At 42.2% G+C, this 24,826-nt stretch overlaps 1 protein-coding gene across 1 annotated transcript in view; it reads right to left on the reverse strand.

Annotated features, from left to right (window-relative positions):
- PACS1 (phosphofurin acidic cluster sorting protein 1) overlaps positions 1-24,826 on the reverse strand; it is a 654,146-nt gene that overhangs the window by 198,275 nt on the left and 431,045 nt on the right. The window contains exon 15 of the mRNA XM_077450086.1: positions 16,419-16,529. Within this exon, the coding sequence (XP_077306212.1) occupies positions 16,419-16,529 (111 nt within the window). The remainder of the gene's footprint in view (positions 1-16,418; positions 16,530-24,826) is intronic.

Genomic DNA, 24,826 nt, shown 5'->3' on the forward strand with positions numbered 1-24,826 from the left:
AAGTAATTTTCTAGCAAAAAAAGCTGATTTTAACTTGTAAACAATGAGTCTGTTCAGTTAGGTCGGTCCTTAAGTGGTTAAACATCTACTGCGCTGGCAACAACTAGTCTTTGCCACATTGACATAACTGAAGAAACCTTTCTGTATGTGAAAGTTAAATCTCTTTTCCTTCAAACCTTGCACTCTAATGACCTGAAAGTGAATAACTAAGCTCCTCCATGCCTATTATCAGCTTGGTTGCCCCTCTCTGAGCTTTCTCCAGTTCTTTGATATCCTTTTTGTAAATGGGTGCCTAAGGCTCCATGTACACTGGACAAACAAAACGTTGATTCTACAGGCATTTTTTTTTTCTCCAGCCTCTAGAAGCACTTCTATTGTGTTCAATGTGTCTTTGCACATTATGAATACTACAGGCGTTTTCTGTCAGGGACGTTCAGAGGCAGGAAAAAAAAAACCTTCTCAATCACATTTCCTGGAGAAGTTTAGGAGCTGTAAAAACATCAGTCTCTTAAACTACTCTTATCTCTTCTGAACGTCAAGTTTCAAAATTTTTTTTTTTAGCATAAAAAAAAAAAAGGTGTGTTGCCACTGAACATAATTTCCTGGCTTTTGCAGAGGGGCGTGTAGTGCAAAAAACACCCATAAACTAAATGCTCTTAAACTCTCAGACTCGCCTAAACTTTGTACAATATGCTTTCAATTTGTGTCTTTTATGCCACGTTTTTTAAGCTAAAAACTGACGTTTTTTCTGCTCCTAGTGTGCATGGAAGTCTAAAACTAAACCACATAATCCAGTTGAGGTCTTGCATAAGATTTGCAGAGGGGTAAAATTATGTGTCTCTCTGAAGCCGATACATCTATTAATACAAGAAAGTATTCTGCCAACTGTAGAAACTACAATTGGGCATTGCATGCTATTGGTAAATCTGTGATACACCAGAACAACCAGGTCCTTCACTACCACTTATTCTTTTCCTAGAATATTTGATGAATGTGGTGTATAGCCAAAATACATAAGTTTACATTTTCAACAATAAAAACTTAATTTGCCACATAATTTAATAAATTAAATAGTGGACTAGGGTCAGCTTGCAAATCGGAGACTGTACTGACATTATTTCTCTGCACACCTTGAGGTCATCTGTAAACAATGAAATGGTGCTTTTAATACCAAACTCTACTAATGTACTATACCAAGGACTTTGTACACAACAGAAATAAGCATGTCTATTTGCAAGCATTTTGCACGAAGCTTTGGTATGTATATAGATTCTAGGGGTAAGAACTCTTCCGCCGCCTCCTGCAACACTGACTTCAGGTTCTTTATAATCTCCTAATTTCCTACAGCTGCTAGAGCAGGTAATTTCACTTCTGGGTCAGGTAGAGATGGTGTCAATGGGGCCGGGTGCTTTTGAACTCTGGACAGGGATGGATGGCAACATTAAGGCTACTGGTTTGTCTGAGAATATCTGAGAATAAGGCTTCCCTAACTCCAAAGCTTGGCTGACAATCCACCACACTAAGGAGTGTCTGTTACATAGTTACATAGTGAGTAAGGTTGAATAAAGACACCAGTCCATCCAGTTCAACTTGAATGTGTGTCTACAATTGTCCGTATCCCTGTATTTTACATGCTCACATCGGTCCCTGCCCTCAAGGAGCCCACAATCCAAGGTCCCCATTCATATACTATGACCAATTAACCTACCTGCATGTCTTTTATAGTGTGGAAGGAAACCTGAGCACCCGGGAGGAAACCCACACAGGCACAGGGAGAACATGCAACTCCAGGCAGGTAGTGTCGTGGTTGGGATTTGAACCAGCGACCCTTTTTACTGCTAGGTGAGAGTGCTAACCACTACACCACTGTGCCGTCTGTCTTTGGGGTTCAGACACATATGGTGTTCAAAGCACTGCATCTGTTTATCTCAAGCCGACAGAATGTTGACTTGAGAAACTGGCCGTACGACACAGCATCAAAGGAGGCAAGCACCACATCCAAGACCATTATGTAGACATGAAATCATAGCTTCCCCTGGGCCCAAGTGTCTGAGCAGGAGAGCAGGCATTTGATCCATGTATGGGTAGGCTAAATGTACAACCAGCCTACTGGATTTTACGAGATTATTGCTAGCAGCTGCTACAACCGCTAGCAATAATTGCTGTTCTCCCGACAGGGATGGCATCCCAATCAACCTGTGGTTGCAGGAAAGAAATTCACTCCATCTATGGCCGGCCATCGCTCGGCAATGTTTGGACACTCACTACCTCCACAGAAGTATAGAGATAGAGGAAATATCTAAAGGCCAGGCACCTACAAGCTGCAGTAACATTGATAAATCGTGCCTACCAGATACCATCAGATGCTGTTGATGGTCCAAAGTCCTGACTGGAAAGAGAAAGGGGCCGAGTTGTTGGCAGCTCCCACAAACTCCAAAAGGTGATCTAGAGAATAAAAGGCCATCCAGGGCTTAATGTGTAAAGGGCTTCCACCCTAAGAGATCTGATAGACAGGAGTAACAGAAGGTATACCCACTCCTGGCTTCTCCTTTCGTGATGGGGATACCCACATGTGGTATTTTCTAGAGCATGGCTTTGCCACAGACGACCTGTAAAGCACCCTGCGGATAATGCCATGTATTAAACTGCATGCCAAGGGGAGAGCATATAGCAGGAACCAGTGTATGGCAGCAACCAAATAATCCAGAAGCTGCTGCAGTGGTGGCTATGTGCAGCAGCAGGAATCATTTGGTGGAATATCATCATTCAGAGAGAGTGAGCGAGAGACACACACACAGAAACCTTCATAGCAAACTTCCTTTAGAGAGAAGAGGTCCACCCAGCTCTCTAGCAAAAAATTGACACTAGCAAAAAATTGAGGCTAGCTTAAAGTGTGAGGAGATATATAGGCCAGTGTCCAATCATTTGAAAGTAGCTGCATATAACTCAGTTGCGAAGATTAAAGAACCTGTGTCCCATACTGAAACTAAGGCCGCGTACACACGCGGGGACTGTTCGCCCAACTTTGTCCGTCAAACAGTTTCAGCAAACAGTCCGCTCAAAATTAGCATGGACGGACATGGCCACACACGACGAACGAACAGTTTGCTGAAACCGTGCGCGATGACGTGAACGGCACGTACGACGGGACGAAAAATACGACGTCCTATACACTGCATTATAACTTTCGGCGTGTAAATCCTTTCTGAGCATGCGCGGAACTTAGTTTGACGAACAAGCCTACACACGAGGGGACTGTTCGCTGAAACAAAGTTTCAGCGGACAGTTTTTCGGAATTTCCGAAAAACCTTGTTCAGCGGACTGTTCGCTGAAACTGTCCGCTGAAAGCCCACACACGGGCGGACTGTCCGCCGAAACACTGTTCAGCGGACAAAGTTGGCCGAACAGTCCCCGCGTGTGTACGCGGCCTAAGAAAAACTGCTTGTGTGTGCTGTGGAAATTTTGTGAAGATGTTGTAACGCAACGTCCCGCACTCCTCGAGTGCTTTCATCATAAACCACTTCCTCCCAGATTGAATAAAGATATCAGATATTCCAACCACTCACAAACACAAAACAAGACGATACTTGTTTAGTTGCTGAACATTGACTGTTTTATTAGAACCAAAATACAAGTCTTATATACAGTAAAAGAGGTGGTTCCTCCCTCCTGCTCATATTACACTAACAATACACCTGTAACCAGAAACAAACATGAGCTTGCTTACTAAATTTACCCAGACCAGGTGACAGATATGACCCCTCCGAGTAGACTTCACGTCTCCTAGCTCACCGACTATACAATACACATTATCATAAATATCAACACCGAACTCCTTCATACAATTGCAGGGTTAATAAAGCACAAACAATGGGTGAAAGACTCTTAGAAGCTGTGGCAAGCCAGACTAGACTTGCTTACATTATAGTAGACAACAAACAGGTGGCTGGAGTTGATGACCTTAGCATCTAACAGTATGTATTCCAACATTATTAACCACTTCGGGGCTGCGCTAGAGATGAAAGAAGTCTAGAACATGGGGCTCAATTGCTGGGAGAGCGTCACTGGACGTCCCCCCATTTACTCGCTTGACGCGCGCCCCTGAGGGTGTGTATCGGGGAAAATCCATGTTGGCCATGTCCCCTGGACACAGCCAATCACAGATCGCTATAAAAGGCCAATCACAGAAGCCATTTACAGCGCGATTGCCGTGGCCAGTGAGCGATGATCTCAAATGTAAACATATGAGTTGATATCTCATCGCGGGGTCTCCCTCCTCACACAGAGACCGCGTGTGAGGAGGGAGGGCTTTTGTGCTTTAGATAGTGAGTGTAAAAAAACACATATACGGTGCCCACAGTATCTGCCAGTGCCACATCAGTGCTATGTGTCATCAGTGCCACGCATCAGTGGCATCTGCCAGTGCCACATATCACTGCCATTTGTCATCAGTGCCATCTGTCAGTACCACCTGTCATAGTGCCACCTGCCACATCAGTGTCACCCGTCAGTGTCAAGAGGCAAGAAAGGCCATGTAGCAGTGGGGTGTCACCTCAGTCCCAAAGGGTTAGGTCCCATGGCAGCCTTCCCTACTGCCTTCAGAACCCCTTGTGGCTTCCTGATAATTCAGGAGAAGCTATCATTCCCCCTTTCACTGCCCAGCCAGGAGTCTAGGTGGACACAGGACATTTTTCCCTGATTCATTTTTTAAAATCCATTTTTACTGAGAACATGCTAGCATCAATTCTGGAGGAGTTTAAAAATTTTCTGGGCCTCACATTCTGTATGGGACTAACAAAAAAAAATGTATTACGTTAGTATTGTTCTACCCTCCCCATCCGCCACATGCCAATCTTTAGCTCAGTAATGCCCAGATCCAGATATCTCATGATTATGAGATTCCTACACTACAATGAGAATACCCAATGCCCTAACCAAAATGAACCCACATTCTGACAAGCTTTATAAAATTCGGCCACTACTAAATTATTTTTCTGAAATCCCCCAGTTATTTACCCCAGACCAACACATATGCGTGGATGAGTCCCTTTTCAAATTTTTTGGCAGCCTGGGCATAAAACAATTTATTCCCAATAAAAGGGCCCACTATGGGGTGAAGCTTTATAAATTGTGCGACCGTGCCACAGGATATACCTATGCCTTCATGCTATAGGAAGGGAAGGACAACCGGCTACATCTCCCTAATTGCCCAGACTACATTGGATCAAGCGGGAAAGTCGTTTGGGAACTCATAAACCCACTCCTGGAGAAAGGCTACCACTTGTATGTGAACACATTTTATACTAGTTTGCCCCTGTTCTGCAACCTTCACAGAAAGAACACTCCAGGATGCGGCACCGTAAGGAGGAACTGGAAGGGCTTTCCTCAACAAAAAGCCAAGAAGAGGGGAGACGGCAAGTTTACGGAATGAGGAAAATTCTGGCTGTGAAGTAGAGGGACAGAAGGGATGTCTACATACTTTCATCGATTTACAACAATACATTCATTGAGATCCCCAGGAGGAATGGCCCAATCCAAAAACCAACATGTATCCATGAATACAGTGCCTTGCAAAAGTATTCGGCCCCCTTGAACTTTTCAACCTTTTGCCACATTTCAGGCTTCAAAGATATACATTTTTTATTTTTTGTGAAGAATCACCAACAAGTGGGACACAATTGTGAAGTGGAACGAAATCTATTGGATTTTTGAAACTTTTTTAACTAATAAAAAAAATGAAAAGTGGGGCGTGCAAAATTATTCGGCCCCCTTGCGTTAATACTTTGTAGAGCCACCTTTTGCTGCGATTACAGCTGCAAGTCGCTTGGGGTATGTGTCTATCAGTTTTGCACATCGAGAGACTGAAATTCTTGCCCATTCTTCCTTGCAAAACAGCTCAAGCTCAGGGAGCTTGGATGGAGAGAGTTTGTGAACAGCAATTTTCAGCTCTTTCCACAGATTCTCAATTGGATTCAGGTCTGGACTTTGACTTGGCCATTCTAACACCTGGATACGTTTATTTGTGAACCAATCCTTTGTAGATTTTGCTGTATGTTTGGGATCATTGTCTAGTTGGAAGATAAATCTCCGTCCCAGTTTCAGGTCTTTTGCAGACTCCAACAGGTTTTCATCCAGAATGGTCCTGTATTTGGCTGCATCCATCTTCCCCTCAATTTTAGCCATCTTCCCTGTCCCTGCTGAAGAAAAGCAGGCCCAAACCATGATGCTGCCACCACCACGTTTGACAGTGGGGATGGTGTGTTGAGGGTGATGAGCTGTGTTGCTTTTACGCCAAACATATCGTTTTGCATTGTGGGCAAAAAGTTCGATTTTGGTTTCATCTGACCAGAGCACCTTCTTCCACATGTTTGGGGTGTCTCCCAGGTGGGTTGTGGCAAACTTTAGACGAGACTTTTTATGGATATCTTTGACAAATGGCTTTCTTCTTGCCACTCAATCCATAAAGGCCAGATTTGTGCAGTGTATGCCTGATTGTTGTCCTATAGACAGACTCTCCCACCTCAGCTGTAGTTCTCTGCAGTTCATCCAGAGTGATTATGGGCCTCTTGGCTGCATCACTGATCAGTCTTCTCCTTGTCTGAGCTGAAAGTTTAGAGGGACGGCCAGGTCTTGGTAGATTTGCAGTGGTCCGATTCTCCTTCCATTTCAAAATGATCGCTTGCACAGTACTCCTTGGGATGTTTAAAGCTTGGGAAATCTTTTTGTATCCAAATCCGGCTTTAAACTTCTCCACAACAGTATTACGGACCTGCCTGGTGTGTTCCTTGGACTTCATGATGCTCTCTGCGCTTTCAACAGAACCCTGAGACTATCACAGAGCAGGTGCATTTATACAGAGACTTGATTACACACAGGTGGATTCTATTTATCACCATCAGTCATTTAGGACAACATTGGATCATTCAGAGATCCTCGCTGAACTTCTGGAGTGAGTTTGCTGCAATGAAAGTAAAGGGGCCGAATCATTTTGCACGCACCACTTTTCAGTTTTTTATTTGCTAAAAAAGTTTAAAATATCCAATAGATTTCGTTCCACTTCACAATTGTGTCCCACTTGTTGGTGATTCTTCACAAAAAATTACATTTTTATATCTATGTTTGAAGCCTGAAATGTGGCAAAAGGTTGAAAAGTTCAAGGGGGCCAAATACTTTCGCGAGGCACTGTATATGTTCATGAAGGGTGACGACTTCAACGATCAAATGCTCGAACCCTACCTTGCCACAAGACGAACATACCAGTGGTATAAAAAAAGTTAAAATTTATTTGTTTCATTTGGCCATATACAACAGGTACGTTATTTATCACAAATACACTGAAAGCCTCAAATCCTTCCTTGTCTACCAGGAGGAAATCACCACTGCCCTTGTATTCCCGAACGGCCCACCAGAAACCATTCAATCCGATGTGATTAGCAGACTCTCCGAAAGTCCACTTTTCCAAAAAAAATCCCTCCCAGACCAAAAGGCCAAAAACAGCAGAGAAAATGCCGGGTGTGCACCAAAGGGACGAGTGAGAAGAGACACCACTTATGAATGAATGAAATATAGCGCACAATGCGAACTGAATCGCCTCTAGGCGCTGTGGCGAGCTTTGATCATCTGCTAAAAGAGGAAGGTCTTGAGTTTTTTCCTAAAAGTCAGGTGATTTTCTTCCAGGCGGATGTTGATTGGTAGAGCATTCCATAGCCGAGGCCCTTGGACAGCTAATCTCCGATCCCCCTTAGATTTATACCAAGCTTTGGGCACGAGGAGGTTTTTGTTGGCTAATCGAAGACTGCGGTTTGGTGTGTAATGATTTATTTTCTCCATTAGGTATTGCGGAGCTTCTCTATGCACGCATTTGTGGCTGAGGCAAAGGGTTTTGAACGTGATCAGATTTTTTACGGTTAGCCAATGTAAGCGCCTCAGCGAAGGAGAGATGGATTCCCAGGTTTTTTTTCCTGTCATCAGCCTTGCCGCCGGGTTTTGGATCAGTTGTAATCGTGCAAGTTGATATTGTGGTAATCCTATGTAAAGCGAATTTGCGTAGTCCAGTCGTGAATTAATGATCGTTCCAACTACCACTGCTTTATCATTCTTTGGGATAAAAGGGATGAGTCTGCGAAGCATGCGCAGCAGATGGTGAGATCCACTGACTACTGCTCCTATTTGCGCATCCATTGACATTTGAGCGTCTAAAATAACCCCGAGACTCTTCGCTTTGGTCTTTGGGGAGATAGTCTGCCCAAAGACGGTTGGTGGAGACCAGGGGGTTTTGGTTGCGGGCTTATGATTTGGGTGTAAGATAAGAAGCTCTGTCTTTGATTCGTTCAGCTGGAGGGAGTTAGTGGTCATCCAGTCCTCTATTGATTTGAGGCAGTTTTCAAGTTGTTGTTGGTGATCTTTTTTCCCATTGATCCGGAAAAAAAGTTGCGTGTCGTCAACGTACGAGTGAAAGCAGAGATTTGAGCATCTGATAAATTTAAAGGAGTGGGTGAATGTAAATGTTGAAGAGAACGGGTGACAAAGGAGAGCCTTGAGAGACTCCACAGGTGACTGCCCGAGTTTCGGAGAGGAATTTTCCTAGTTTCACTGTCTGTGACCGATTTCCTAGGAAGGACGCGAACCAGTGGAGATCTATGTCTTGGACTCAGGCTACTTCTGCGAGGCGGACGAGTAGAGTATTGTGATCTACTGTATCAAACGCTGCAATTAGGTCTAGCAGTACGAGGAGACAAGGCTCTCCGTCATCTGCTGCTTCGAGAGCGTCGTCACAAATCTTGAGGAGTGCTGTTTCTGTTCCATGACCCGGGCGGAAGCCTGATTGCAGCAGGTCCAGGAGTTTGTGAGTATCCAGGTGGAGTTGTAGCTGATGTACTACAGATTTCTCCATGATCTTAGAAATGGTGTTGAGGCTTGTAATTGGCCTACAGTTGTTTGGATCCTGAGGGTCCAGGTTTGCTTTCTTGAGTAGAGGTTTGACGATGCCTTGTTTGAGGATGCTGGGAACAATCCCTTTGTGGAATGATCGGTTTATGAGGTGGGTTATGGTTGGAGCCACGATGTTGGAGCATTCTTTCAGTAGTTTTGTGGGGATGATGCTAATAGGTGAGGTACTGTCATGCAGTTTATTAATGATGTTTTTTGCGTGTGTCTATGGTAATTGGGGATAGTAAAAATTTTGGCGGTTGCGGTATGTTGGTGCAGACATCCTCTATGTATTTGCTGGCTGAGGTCGGATGTTTTCTTCTGACAGATTGTTTCCCTGATGGTTTTGACTTTATCGATGAAAAAAAAAATCTGAGTTTGGCACAGTAATCCTGGGATTCACTTTCTGGGGGTTCTAGGCACACCAGATTCATTGATTGATTAACCAGTTTAAACTGTTCCCGTGGTTGGTTTGCGGCCGTTGAGATTGTATATGAGAAGTGGTCCTTTTTGGCTTTTAAGATTGCTTTTCGATAATTCTCTGTGAGACCTTTGTAGTTAAAGTGGTTTTCCTCTGTGGTATTTCTTCTCCATGTTCTTTCCGCTCTTCTGCGCTCTTGCTTTAGTACGGCGAGGGAGCTATTAAACCAGCCAGAGTTTTTCTTCCTGATGAGAGCCCTGCGTTTTGGTGCTACCGAGTTTGCTGATTGCAGCAATGCCCTGTTCAGGGAGTTGAGCATTTCCTCCGTAGAGTGGTTTAACGTTATTGTAGTTATGTTGGACAGAGTGGATTTGAAGGATTCGGAGTAGTTTTTTATGCAATCTGGTCCAGTGCGTTGTTACAGGATTCCGTTTTTCGTTGGTGATGTTGGTAGCGATTTTGAATTTGATGGCGTGGTGATCCGTCCATGGCAATGTTATGTTGTCAAGTATGTTGACGTCAATGTTCTGTTTGAAAATGAGGTCCAGGTTGTGTCCTGACCCATGCGTGGGAGTCTTTATCAGTTGCTGGAGACCCAGTTCTTCTAGTTGATTGATGCAGGCAGTCGCGATGAGTTTTTGGGCTTGTTTGCCCAAAGGTTGAAATCTCCGAGTGCCAGGAAATTTTTAGAATTTTAGGGTGTGCATTGTGAAGGATTCCGTGAGGGGTGAAAGAAGATTGGACTTTGGTCCCGGTGGTCTGTAGCACAGTAGAATATGAGTGGTGTCATGGGGTGTTGGTTGAAGATGTAGCGTCAGGGTTTCCATAAAAGGCACTGGGTTCTGAGATGATGGTTTAGTGAGATCCAGGTGACCTTTAAAGATCACTGCTAGGCCTCCTCCTTTTTTCCCTATCCGGTGTTTGGTTAGGATCCTGTAGTTTTCCGGCACCAATTCGGTGAGGATGGTGTTGCAGTCAGAGGTTAACCAGCTTTCGGTGAAGAAGAGGCAGTCTACACTGTTCTCGATGATGAAGTCGTGTACTTCCAGTCTATGTTTGACTGCAGACATGGCGTTAATCAAGGCGCAATCTAATTGAAGTGGTCGAGTAGATGTCTTCCTGTGGTTGGGAGCTGCTTGTCGTCCGGTTTTAAATAGTTGCTCTCTTTGAAGTGTTTTTTGTATGGAAGATGGTAATGTGGTGTTGATGTTCCTTAGTCTGTGCAAAACTTCAGCTGAGTATTTGAAGTGGCACATGGTTTGTGGATGTTGTTGATGGTACTATGGGCCTAAGATGATGATCCTAATCAGGGTATTGATCCTGAGGTGGGGCTAGGTATCAGACTTGCCGCCGTGCTTGAGGCTATTAGTGCGCAAGTTGATCAGGGGATGCCTATATGGATGCGGAAGGAGTTGTAGTATTCGGTTGCTGGCTATTCCGGCTACCTTTACTTGAGGTGAAGGTCTCCGCTCCGCTTTGTCCCCAATGTCCTTCCCATGCATAGTTGACTGTTTCCGCCGTTACCATACTTCACTAAATTATTAGTGAAGTAGGGTAAACATAACCCTCACTTCCTGCCATTTACCTTCACACCCCTTATATATCTGCTTGCTCTGTAACTGCCCCTGGCTTGTTATTCAACCACGCTTCTGCCTACCGATTTTGTTTATACCTCTGCCTTATCTGGAAATGACCCTGGACTGTTTGACCATGCCTCTTGGACGGATTTTGTACCCTGCGCCAGTGGACTAGTGGGATTCATAACACAGGGGTTTCATATATGTGAGGGGCTCCAGAATTGCTTTTCTGGATGAATAAAAAAAAATTCATTTGTTTTCTCTTTCCTAGATTAGGGTCTGGAGACTCGCAGGCTTCAAAGAGATTTGGGTGGGAGAAGCCTCTACCCCTGTCCCCATTCTGTCCTGAATGAGGCCCTACCTATGCCATCATGCCTCTGCCTGTGACATGGACTGACCACACCACATGGACCTGCCTACTACCAGGACCATTATTTTGGCACTGCTGACAATCTCTGCCTGCCCTGACCCTGGACTGTATATGGACAGTATCCCTGCCTGCTGCCTGTACTGACTATGGGCAGTATTCCTGCCTGTTGCCTGGAAAATTGTGTTCACTTTTGCTGACCAAGTCCCTGCCTGCTGCCTGGACCAGTGCTATCCCTCCTGTGGACAACTGCACTACTAAAACCACAGGTAATCTTGTTTACACTTTGCTCAGCAGAATATATTTTGGGGTGCAATTCTTGGTATGTGCATGCTACGTGTCCCTAGAACACCTGATGGTGCTCCATGCATGTTGGGCCTCTGTATGTAGCCTTTGTATGAAGTTTCACACATGTGGTATTACCATAGTCAGGAGGAGTATCAGAATATATTTTGGGGTGTCATTTTTGCTATTTATATGCTATATGTTGGAAACATCTTACAAATGGACAACTTTTTTTTTTCTTTTTTTTTTTAAACACAAAGTGTTTTCATTTTTTCCCCACATTTTACAAAAACTTCTGGAAAAAAATAAACCGTTCAAAAGACTCACTATGCCTCATAGATTGGGTGTGAGCTTTCCAAAATGGGGTCAATTTGTGGGAATTTCCATTATCCTGGTGCTCCAGAGCCTTCAAAATTGTAATAGGTGGTTGAGAAATTAGATGTGTAATTTATGCTCTTAGAACACCTGATGGTGCTCCCTGCATATTGGGTCTCTGTATGTGGCCAGGCTGTGAAAAAGTCCCACACATGTGGTACTGCCATACTCAGGAGGAGTAGCAGAATGTATTTTGGGGCGTCATTTGTGGTATACACATGCCATGTGAGAGAAATCTATTACAATGACAATTTTGTGGGGGAAAAAAAATCTTAATTTTGCAAAGAATTGTGGGGAAAAAATGACATCAAAAACCTCACCATGCATCTTACCAAATACATTGGAATGTCTTTCAAAAAAGGGGTAATTTGGGGGTTATTTATAATTATTCAAAATGTGACAGCGCAGAAAGCTGAAAATTGGTCTGGGCAGGAGGGGGGTTTAAGTGCCCAGTAGGTAAGTGGTTAATCAGTCACTATTTCTAATATGGCATATACAGGGTTCCCAGAGTGTGTGTTTTGGGGGGATATGGACCTGAATCCAAAGTAACGGCACCTCAAGGGTCCCCAGGCATACAGCTCACAAAGAACACCGTTCCCCCAAATGCCAGGGCCCATGATCGGTATGCCAGAGGCTAGCATTCACTCCCCTCCAAAAGCCCCTGTCCCATCTAGGTATGTCACAGATGTATTTTAATATGTATTGTCATAGTGTCTCCCAGTGTTAGTTCTCCCACAACCCGCTATAAAGAGCTGACTGGGGCGGACTGATGCTGGTTGAGATCCGTTTGGTAGCAGAAATCTTCCTGAGGTTGGAGAGGTGTTTTCAGAGTGGGAATATTTCTGCCGGCAAAAGGGCCCTCGTGCAATGCACAGATGTTTGTCTAGGGGGGGATGTGTTCGCTCTGCAAAGACATTATCAGTTTAGTGGACATGTGCTTGTGTCACCCCTGTATGCCTGAACAACATATTTGGGGTGTCAAGGGCTACACCTGCAGATAGTCTCCCATCAGCAGGAACGGTAGTCATTGGTTGTTGTATAAACTCATATCCTTGTTTGGTCATATCCTGTGGAGGAAGCGATTGGCTGTTGGGACCAGGGCTTCCTGTGTGCGATGTGTGTGTGAATAAAAGCCAAGAGCCTCTGCCCAGCAGGGCAGATGAAGGGACGATGGAGCCAAGATGGTGATTATGTCTGTTTACTGGGGAAATGCGGGAGACATGGGTTGTTTAAAGATGCATTATACCAAAAAGCTGAAAGGGTGCTTAATAGTGCAAGAGTATAGTGGAATATCCACATGTGTTAGCTTGTACATCACATAGTAACAGGAATTGTTACTTTGGAATTGTTACTTTGTTTAGACTATCATAAAGGAGCACTTTGTTGTACTTTAACCACTTCCGGACTGCCTACTGCAGATTTACTGCTGCAGGGTGGCCTGGCTGCACGAAATAACGTACCTATATGTTTCCTCCTCCAGATCTGAGGGATGTGTGCACTCTGCCGGTGACCGCTCCTGCTGTGATTGGACCCGCTCATTCACTGGAAAGGTAGAACGTCAGACAGGAAGAGATCTTGTGCTCCCGCAAATCAGAAACACAAATCTCTCTTCCTCCAGTTAAATGATTCCCCACACAGAAATCACTCCCTAGGAGCACATGTAACCCTTTGATCACCCCTGATGTTAACCCCTTCCCTGCCAGTGTCATTTGTACAGTGACAGTGCATTTTTTTAGCACTGATCACTGTAATGGTGTGACTGGTCCCCAAAAAGTGTTACTTTGTGTGCAATTTGTCTGCCCAAATGTCGCAGTCCCACAAAAAAAAAGCTAATTAACACCATTACTAGTAAAAATAAAAATAAATGGCATAAACATATCCCATATGATATACTCCATAGTTCTTTCCCATTCCAATGGTCGAATGACAAGATCCCATACCTCGGTATCTACATTACACCACGATTTTCGTCCATTTTTGAGGCTAACTATCCAACGTGCTTGTCTAAATTACGAACCCTACTTAAAAGGTTGTAAAACATACAGAATATCATTCTTAGGAAGAGTCACAGCTGTCAAAATGACCTTACTACCAAAGCTCTTATATTTATTCCGATCCCTCCCCATCAATATTCCAAAATCCTGTATAGACAAACAACAAGACATCAATAAATTTATTTGGGAGAATAAACGCCCTAGACTTTCCAAACAGGTCCTCTACAAAACCACAGAATGCTGAAGGTCTGGGTCTCCCCAACCTTTGGTTCAACTTCTTGGCTGCACAATTTTCTCAGATAGCACAATGGAACATTACAGATTCTGTAGTGCCCTGGGTCAAGTTTGAGGCCAATTCTATTAAACCTTATGGTCTTCTGTCCATGCTATGGTCACCCTCCAACTATACAACACAAGCTTTCCTCCGTGAACTCCATAGTTTCCCACTCTCTCACTCTTTGGCATCGCTATAAACATAAGCTCAGTCTAATTTCTTGCTCCCCCTGGGCTCATCCTTTATGGGGGATCCCTTTTTCACTATGGCATTCAAGCACCCTGAAAGTTTTGCATGGTGGCGTTCTTTCCACCATGCAAAACTGTTAGTGTAACTCTCTGCTTACACTAGCAAATCTGCAAATTGATGATACATTTGCCACATTCGAAGGCCTTCGTATACAAAAACAAATACCACTTCGGGAACACTTTCACTACCTACAAATTAGGCACTTTTATATAACCCATTATACCCTCACTGCCTCAACTCCTTTCACGCCTTTTGAACAGACCTGCCACGAGGTCCCTAGAGGAAAAGGCCTAATTTCAGCGTTTACAAAGTGGCACTGGCTGTGTACTTTTCAAAAGATCCCCCATATAGAAACAAATGAGAAACAGACTGCGAAATAAAGATTACCCCGGTAGTTTGGGATACCATGCTAACAAATCTCCGTAAGGCCAACAAATCTCTAGCAGTTAGAGAAACTGCCTACAAAGTACTAACCAGGTTGTATTATACTCCCTCTAGAATTCAGGTAATGTTCCCAGGAGCATCTTGACTGTGTTTCAGAGGCTGTCAACAGTGGAGCTCATTTAGCCATTTTTTTAGGATTGTGCACTTTTAGACCCAGTTTGGGAAAAGGTATCTGCGGTAGCCACAGCCATAACTGGTACCCCCCTACATCTCACGTTACCAATGTGTTTACTTGGGGCGACAATTCCAGGGATCCCTGGCAAAGTGGCATGCCTTATACATACCATTTGTATATCCACCCTATGGGCCATCGCCCTCCACTGGAAATCCCCTGTAGTTCCTTTTGTCTCCATACTTAATAGAATTGATATGGTGGATGATCATGGAAAGGATCTTATATACCTTAAAGGATAGATTACATCTATTTGACCGCAGATGGGAGGCTTGGAAAACCCACAGGCAGATTCTATTAGCTCAGGATTAGAGGCACAGGAGGAAAATTGTTCCCTTTAATGAGATGAATTTTTGGTATATACCCTGTTTGTGGTACCCTTGCAGTATGCGTCAGACTGTTCATGATACTTTGTATAGATGCATTTCATCTTGGATATTACTTGTATGATGTATGACTTTGTCTTTTACTTTTTTATTGTACCATCTTCAAAAACAATAATAAAAACATTTGTAAACGAAAACATATCCCCTAGTTTGTAGACATGATAACTTTTGCGCAAACCAATCAATATACACTTATTAGGATTTTTTTTAACAAAAATATGTAGCAAATATGTATATATAAAAATACATTTTGGCATTAATTGATGAAGAAATTTTTTTTTTTTTAATTATTATTTATTGGATGCGTTATATAGCAGAAAGTTTATTATTTAAATTTATTTTTATTTTTATTTTTTTCAAAATGGTCAGCCTTTTTTGTTGATAGCACAAAACATAAAAACCACAATGGTGATCAAATACCACCAAAAGAAAGCTCTATTTGTGGGAAAAAAAAGGGACATAAATTTTGTTTGGGTACAGCGTTACACGAACATGCAATTGTCAGTTAAAGCAATGCAGTGCTGTATTGCAAAATATGGCCTGGTCATGAAGGGGGTGAAACCTTCCGGGGCTGAAGTGGTTAACTGAGAACACCAACACAGTCCTGCCTCCTTAATGTGCTTACAATCTAATGCTGCCCATCCAGGTTTACACACACGTACACTTTTTGGATTGGCAAGGGAAACCAAACAAACATTCTAGCGGCAGTGCATCCACAAGTTTAGGGAACATGAAAAATTCCTAGGAGGTAAGTGAACCCAGAGCTACAATTGTGATTCATCCTAGCCATTGAGCATTGTTTTTGTGATACGTTTAATGAAATTTAAGGTTTTGATGTACTGGTGCCTAAGAAAGAATCTGTAAAAGCGATAGTCTATATCAGTTTCCTGTCCAATTATTATTATTTTTTTTCATTTTTTTGGGGGTTTAATCAAAGACACCTTACCTATAGCTGGAGGTTCAGATTTGTTGAACAGCTCCCTCCAAGCAGCGTCAAAAAACAGAGAAGCATAACGAGAATCCAAGGAAGATAGATATTTACAAACAGGATGTGATCCTACAACAAAAGAGTAAATAAGACATTAACGCATGCATAACATTTTTCATAATAAAAATTGCATCTTACAACAATTTGCTCAAATATGCAAAGTTGTGGTTCTGGAGTATTCCTATGCAGCACTGGGTGCACACATTAGCCTATTCAGAACTATGTAAACGATTATAAGACTGGTACATTCCATGTTGGCACTGAAGTATGATGCAGAATAACGTGTGGAAATGTGGGGGCAACAAAAATGTGATTTTTCTACTTACTTTGAAAATCCCTTTCTTGGAGTACATCCTAGGTCATGGGGGAGTTGATGCTTTTGGGTATGCGCCATCTACTGGGGCTTAAACACTAGCAAATAAAGCTTGAGACAGCCCAGCACAGCCCCTCTAACTCCCAGCATTACCTCAGATTTTTCCGGCAAGCAATATCGGAGTGAAATCAGACGGGATGTACTCAAAAAAAAAAAAAAAGAAAAAGGGATTTTTGAATGTTTATGCTGAAAAGCCCATGAAGCACCAACACTTCTGGTAGAGTGGGCCTTTACAAGAAATGGAGGAATCTGAACTTTTATGTCAAATACCAGAGTAATGCAATTGTGGATCTAGATGCAGCCGGACCCTTTTCGGGAACCTTCATGCAACACAAATAGATTCATGAATCAAGGCAGTGAGGAAGATTGCACAGTCCTAACCACACTCAAGCAGTGAAGAGCAATATATTTGGGATACTTTGGAGCTAGACAAAGGAAGGCAACACTTTGTCCTGATTCAAATAATAATTGGATTATACTGCTACCCGTGGGAGGGTTTGAACACTGGTAACCAAAAGCGCCATCGGATGGCAAGTTATAACCCCTTCCACTCCTATGATGCTGCATAATTTTTTTGGAAAACAGAACTAAAGTATATGTGAACACTTACACAAAAAATGTGACTACATTTGGTTAAAGAAAACAATTCCATGATTATTTATGTCTAATTGTTTATTTGTTCCATACTTTATTTTCCGAGTACACCAAGACATTACACTGTAAATTTAAATTAAAACTGGAAAAATGGGGGTGTGCTAAAACATCTGTCCGGTAGTGTGTGTAAGATATTCTATATACAGTGCATTAGGAAAGTATTTACAGCGCATCACTTTCCACATTTTGTTATGTTACAGCCTTATTACAAAATGGATTAAAGTAATAATTTTCCTCCATATTCTACAAAAAATACCCCATGACAATGTAAAAGGAGTCTGACATCTTTGCAAATTTATTGAAAAAAAAAACCAAAACAAAAAAAAACACACACATGTACACAAGTATTCACAGCCTTTGCCATGATACTCAAAATTAAAGGGGTTCTGCACTCATAATACAACATTTGCCCATTCTGTTGCCTCTAGTTAATATATCTCATAATGCCACCTGTTTTTTTTTTTTTGATTCACCTACCTTTTGTAATCTTCAGTAGTTTATTTTAAACCCCTGCGGCGATGGGCGGTCTCTTGCGGGGATCAGCGTCATTTCCTGTTGAAGCCCGCACTGTCTCCTGGGATCTCGTTCGTGTAATCCCAGGAGACATTGCGGCTAATGCACCAGACATCTCGCGAGATTTCGGGTGCTACAGCCGACATCTCGCGTGATTTTGGTAATTACAGCCGAGATCTCGCGAGATCTCGGCTGTAATTACCGAAATCACGCGAGATGTCGGCTGTAGCACCAGAAATCTCGCGAGATGTCGGCTGTAGCACCCGAAATCTCGCGAGATGTCGGCTGTAGCACCCGAAATCTCGCGAGATGTCGGGTGCATTAGCCGCAATGTCTCCTGGGATTACACGAACGAGATCCCAGGAGACAGTGCGGGCTTCAACAGGAAATGACGCTGATCCCCGCAAGAGACCGCCCATCGCCGCAGGGGTTTAAAATAAACTACTGAAGATTACAAAAGGTAGGTGAATCAAAAAAAAAAAACAGGTGGCATTATGAGATATATTAACTAGAGGCAACAGAATGGGCAAATGTTGTATTATGAGTGCAGAACCCCTTTAAGCTTAGATGCAGCCTGTTTTCACAACTTGATTGGAGTCCACCTGTGGTAAATTCAGATGATTTGTAAAGGCACACACCTGTCTATATAAGGTCCCACAGTTAACAGTGCATTTCAGAGCACAAACCAAGCCATGAAGTACAAGAAATTGTCTGGGCAAAGAATCCATCTAAAGCCCATACACATCAGCAGATTTTCTGCGTATTCTTGTCTTCAGATTTACCAAAAACATGTAGTGCAAGGGCCTGCCTGATTGCATACAAATTGAAACTCCTAAAGTTTGACATCATATTATATGGTTTTGGTAAATCTGAAGGGGGGAAAAAAAAAAACACAGCAGAAAATCTGATAGTGTGTATGGGGCTTTACACAGGCTGCAGTCTCCCACAGGGCAGGCAGCTTTCCAGACACAGGTCTGTCTTCATACAGCACCAGCAGTAACAGCAGTCTCCTTTTCAAATCTACGCTCTGTAGCATGCCGACATGCAAACTCTGTGTCCATTTTTGCTCCATTTCCATAGGCACAGGGATAGAGATAGAGATATTATATATATATATATATATATATATATATACATATATACATATACATATACACACACACACATACATATATACACACACTTGGGTCCATATATATTTGGACACAGGCACAATTGTCATACTTTTATATCTGTATGCCACCAGTATACAATTAAAACCAAATTCATTTGGATTGTTTTAAGTGCAGACTTTCAGCTTTAATTCAAGGTGTTGACCATAAATCTCAAGTATAGATTTTAGGAACTACAACCATTTTTATACACAGTCCCCCCATTTTCAGGGGCTAAAATTTAAATTAGACAAATAGAATCATAAATCAAATGTTCTTTTTTAATATTGTGTTGAGAATCCTTTATTGGCAATGACTGCCTGCAGTCCGGAACCCATAGACATTACCAAAGACTGGGTTTCTTTGCCAGGCTTTAACTTCAGCTGTCTTCAGTTCTTTGTGGGTCTTTTGGCTCTTTGTTTTGCCCTCACCAAGTGAAATGCATGCTCAATTGGGTTGAGATCAGGTGATCAGGTGATTGACTCGGCCATTGCAGATTATTCCACCACTTTTCCTTCAAAAGCTCCTGGGTTGCTTTTGCTATGTGTTTTAGATCATTGTCCATCTGTACTGTGAAGTACCATCCAAATCAACTTGGCTGCATTTGGCTGAATCTGGGCTGACAGTATCTCTCTAAACACTGCAGAATTAAACCGGCTGCTTCTGTAACATCATCCATAAATACCAATGACCCAATGCCACTGGAAGCCATGTATGCCCACGCCATCACACTGCCTCCACCATTTTACAGATGATGTTGTGTGCTTTGGATCATGAGCTGTTCCAAGTCTTCTCCACACTTTTTACTTCCCATCATTCTGGTACAGATTAATCTTAGTTTTTTTCCATCCAAAGAATGCTTTTCCAAAACTGGTCCGGCTTATTTGGATGTTTTTTGACAAAAGACTAATCTGGCTTTTCTATTCTTCAGGCTTATATGAATGGTTTGCACCTTGTGGATAACCCTCCGTATTTGCTCTCGTGAAGTTTTCTCTTGATTGTAGACAGACAATGATACACCCACCTCCTAGAGAGTGCCCTTCACTTGTCTGGATGTTGTGAATGGGTTTTTCTTTAACATAGCGAGGATCCTGAATTTATCCCCCACTGTTGTCTTTTGTGGATGTCCAGGCCTTTTTATGTTGCTGAGGTCACCAGTGCGTTCTTTACTGTTGATTTGGCCACTCCTAATGTTGTGGGTATCTCTGATGGTTTTGTTTTGCTTTTGTTTTTGAAGCATTACAATGGCCTGTTACATTTGCATGGACAGTTCCTTTGAATGTATGATGTAGGCTCACAGCAATAGATTAATACGAAAATAAGGGGGCTGATTTGTACGTGTTGTGCAAGATAAAAAAAAAAATGAAATAAAAAAATTTGAATAAAATAACTTGTGTACTGTCTCTTTACATCACGAAAACACACTAATGAATAAGTGCTGTCTGATACCATCAATTACTGAAAGGAGATAAAAACAAATAAATTAATCCAAACAACAAAATGTCAGTTTCCTGAAAAAGGTGTTCAATATATAAAACAGGCAAATGTAAAAAAAAGAATTCAGCAAAAAGTCACAGTTCATAGATTCACATAAGTGATCATCTTCAAAAAAAGTGGCTGGTGTTTGAGTGAATACTGTGATAAGTAACAATGAGTGAATCTTTATACGCGCTCCTCCCTCAGGTCCGCAATCAGAGATGTACCCTTACAGGGCTGAAAAGCCTCACACAGGAATCAACGCTTTATCCTGTGTTTCCCCCTTCTCATCCAAGATCAATCGGTGCAATCACAGGAATGGGTAAAGAGAAATTACATCTGGAGATGGAGTAGCCAACACCTGGCCATAAAACAGTTTTTTATTCAATTGTTCAATTGCTTTTGGTCCCTTGAAAAAAAAGGGATGGGGTGGCTATTGAAATCTATAATTCCTAAACCCTTCCTCCTATTTGGATGTACGTACCCTCAAATTAAACCTGAGTGTGTGCACTTTCAGTTCATATCCATTATAGAACTATAGATTGAATATGTTTTAGTAAATTGTGCCTATGTCCAAGTATATGGACCGAACATATAATATAGAAAACAAAACAAAAAAATGTTTCTATAATATATATATATATATATATATATATATATATATATACATATATATACATATATACATATACAGTGGTGTGAAAAAGTGTTTGCCCCCTTCCTCATTTCCTGTTCCTTTGCATGTTTGTCACACTTAAGTGTTTCGGAACATCAAACCAATTTAAACAATAGTCAAGGACAACACAAGTAAACACAAAATGCAATTTGTAAATGAAGGTGTTTATTATTAAAGGTGAAAAAAAATCCAAACCATCATGGCCCTGTGTGAAAAAGTGATTGCCCCCTAAACCTAATAACTGGTTGGGCCACCCTTAGCAGCAACAACTGCAACCAAGCGTTTGCGATAACGTGCAATGAGGCTTTTACAGCGTCCTGGAGGAATTTTGGCCCACTCATCTTTGCAGAATTGTCCTAATTCAGTTACATTAGAGGGTTTGAGCATGAACGGCCTTTTTAAGGTCATACCACAACATCTCAATAGGATTCAGGTCAGGACTTTGGCAAGGCCACTCCAAAGTCTTCATTTTGTTTTTCTTCAGCCATTCGGTGGTGGACTTGCTGGTGTGTTTAGGATCATTGTCCTGCTGCAGAACCCAAGTTCGTTTCAGCTTGAGTACACGAACAGATAGTCGGACATTCTCCTTCAGGATCTCTTGGTAGACAGCAGAATTCATAGTTCCTTTTATCACGGCAAGTCTTCCAGGTCCTGAAGCAGCAAAACAGCCCCAGACCATCACACTACCACCACCATATTTTACTGTTGGTATAATGTTCTTTTTATGAAATGCAGTGTTCCTTCTACGCCAGATATACTTGGACACACACCTTCCAAAGAGTTCCACTTTTGTCTCATCGGTCCACAGAATGTTGTCCCAAAAGTCTTGGGGATGATCAAGATGTGTTGTGGAGAAATTGAGACGAGCTTTGATGTTCTTTTTGCTCAGCAGTGGTTTTCTCCTTGGAACTCTGCCATGCAGGCCATTTTTGCCCAGTCTTTTCCTGATGGTGGAGGCATGAATGCTGACCTTAACTGAGGCAAGTGAGGCCTGCAGTTCCTTGGACGTGGTTGTGGGGTCTTTTGTGACCTCTTGGATGAGTCGTCGCTGCGCTCTTGGGGTAATTTTGGGCGGCCTGCCACCTCCTGGGAAGGTTCACCACTGTTCCATGTCTTCGCCATTTGTGGATAATGGCTCTCACTGTGGTTCGCTGGATTCCCAAAGCTTTGGAAATGGCTTTATAACCCTTTCCAGACTGATAGATCTCAATTACTTTCTTTCTCAATTGTTCCTGAATTTCTTTGGGTCTCGGCATGATGTGTAGCTTTTAAGGATCTTCTGGTGGACCTTACTGTGTCAAGCAGCTCCTATTTAAGTGATGCCTTGATTGTGAACAGGTGTGGCAATAATCAGGCCTGGGTGTGGCTAGAGAAATTGAACTCAGGTGTGGACAACCACAGTTATAGTATGTTTTAACAAGGGGGGCAATCACTTTTTCACACAGGGCCATGATGGTTTGGATATTTTTTCACCTTTAATAATAAACACCTTCATTTACAAATTGCATTTTGTGTTTACTTGTGTTGTCCTTGACTATTGTTTAAATTGGTTTGATGTTCCGAAACACTTAAGTGTGACAAACATGCAAAGGAACAGGAAATGAGGAAGGGGGCAAACACTTTTTCACACCACTGTATACATATATACATGGGGGATTGTTCAGCTCAGTGGTAGATGCTTTTTCATGTAGTAAGTCCACATCAGACAGGCGTCCACTTAGGAATCCCACGCAGGGGCTTAAAAGTCATTCAGTCATAAATGAATATACAAGCCCACCTGGCTACTCTTCAACAGCACTCCTACAGGTACTGGTCCCTCAAATCACCAGCTCTTCCAGCAATCAAACGTCTCCTCTACCGAACCTTACTGTGTCCATAGACTAGACTGACCAGTCCTTGGTCTTATAGTAAGTGTCCTTACAAACGCAAATCCTTTATAGCAAACATCAGGGATGAGAGCCATGCTCCTTTCTCAGTGGAATCCTTATAGGGAGAAACGTGTCGGGTGGAGCAAAGGACCAGACATACGGTACAGCAGCAGCTGGAATATTTATATCGATACACTGCTTTTTTGCCAAGATCAGTTTTTTGCCATTTGTGACCGTTTTTAAAGTTTTTTTTTGTGCGTGCAGTATTTTTGGGCTTGCTGTGATCTGGCATGCACTGTGTGGTTTGGAGCCATATGGGTGTCATTTTTTAATAAAAGTTTAAGAAAACCCAACAATATTGCACTATTAGTCTTTTCTGCCCTGCATGCTGGACGGAGGAAGAGGTCGCATAGCCAGTGGAGGAAGTGAAGTGCTATGTGTGGTCTGCAGCAGTAACACGGAGAGGAGGTGATTGCTGCACACTGATTCAAGCTGAGGAGTTGGAGGTGAACATCACTCTGTGTGGAGGCTTAGGCCTGAGATATGCTCATCTGAATCTGGGATCTGGTAAGCGGCCAACTGATTATATTTCTCCTTTCCTGTATTCCTTATTTGCAGAGAGTTGTGCGCTACATGAAGAGAGGGCTGGAAGATAGACTGTTGCTAATGTTTTAGTTTTTGCTACATTTCTGGAGAAACAACTTTGTTTGAAGTTCAATATCTATTTGATCTGTGCATTATATGAACTTTCTTTATAACTAGTTGATTAATGTGGACTTGTTTTGAGCAATTATTTACCATTTACCACTAACAATGGTTTACTGTCACTTGTAGTTCTATTGAGTCAGAGTGTTTGGCACAACACAGGGGACACTATTTATTGATTTAATTATTTTATTTTTTGGTTTTTTTTTTGTTGTTGTTGCTGGTCTGTGTGGGATGCAGATTCAGCATATATTTCACATACTGATTTATATTTTTTCATATATTTTATGAGTGGTATAACAGGGATATTTTTCATTAACACTGAGTATTTTTTATCACTGATTAACTGATTATTGTTCTGTTGGGGTGATTTGGCCACAGAAATTTGTATTACGGAGATTCATGTGAGCACTCGTTTGACTAATTTATTCAGGTTGCGCAATCAAAGTTTTCTTTCATTTATAGCTAAATCTTATATTCAGGTTTTTTAATTGCAGCACCTGTTTGTTTATTTTTCCACTCAGAGAGTAAGGTGTAGTGATTCACTCTTTCTGGTTAATGGTTACACCTATTAATATTGGTTCAAACCAAGAGTAATTTGATAGCGCAGACTTTTCCTTTGTAATACTCAGAAGTGGGTATGCCAGGTCCCATACAATCTTTCCAGTTGTGCCCATGTAGGCCGGGCACTCAGGGGGCTGGAGCTGGGAATCTTTTCCTTCATATATGCGGAATGCATACAGATACCTCGTAACTCTCTCACAGAACTTGTATAATTTTACTCCGTATCTGGCCCTTTTGCTAGGAATATATTGCTTTATTTCTAGCTGGCCTGAAAAGGGTACCAGGGACTCAGACACATATATTCTGATTGGGCACAGAGTTCTGCAAATTGTTGGTAAAATAAATTTATCAGTGGATGAAGTTTATATAATTTGTCATAATTTGGA

This window comes from Lithobates pipiens, unplaced genomic scaffold, assembly GCF_037356315.1.
Source record: "Lithobates pipiens isolate NorthernLeopardFrog02 unplaced genomic scaffold, aLitPip1_a1.2 Scaffold_10, whole genome shotgun sequence".
In the NCBI taxonomy this organism is placed as follows: Eukaryota; Metazoa; Chordata; class Amphibia; order Anura; family Ranidae; genus Lithobates; species Lithobates pipiens.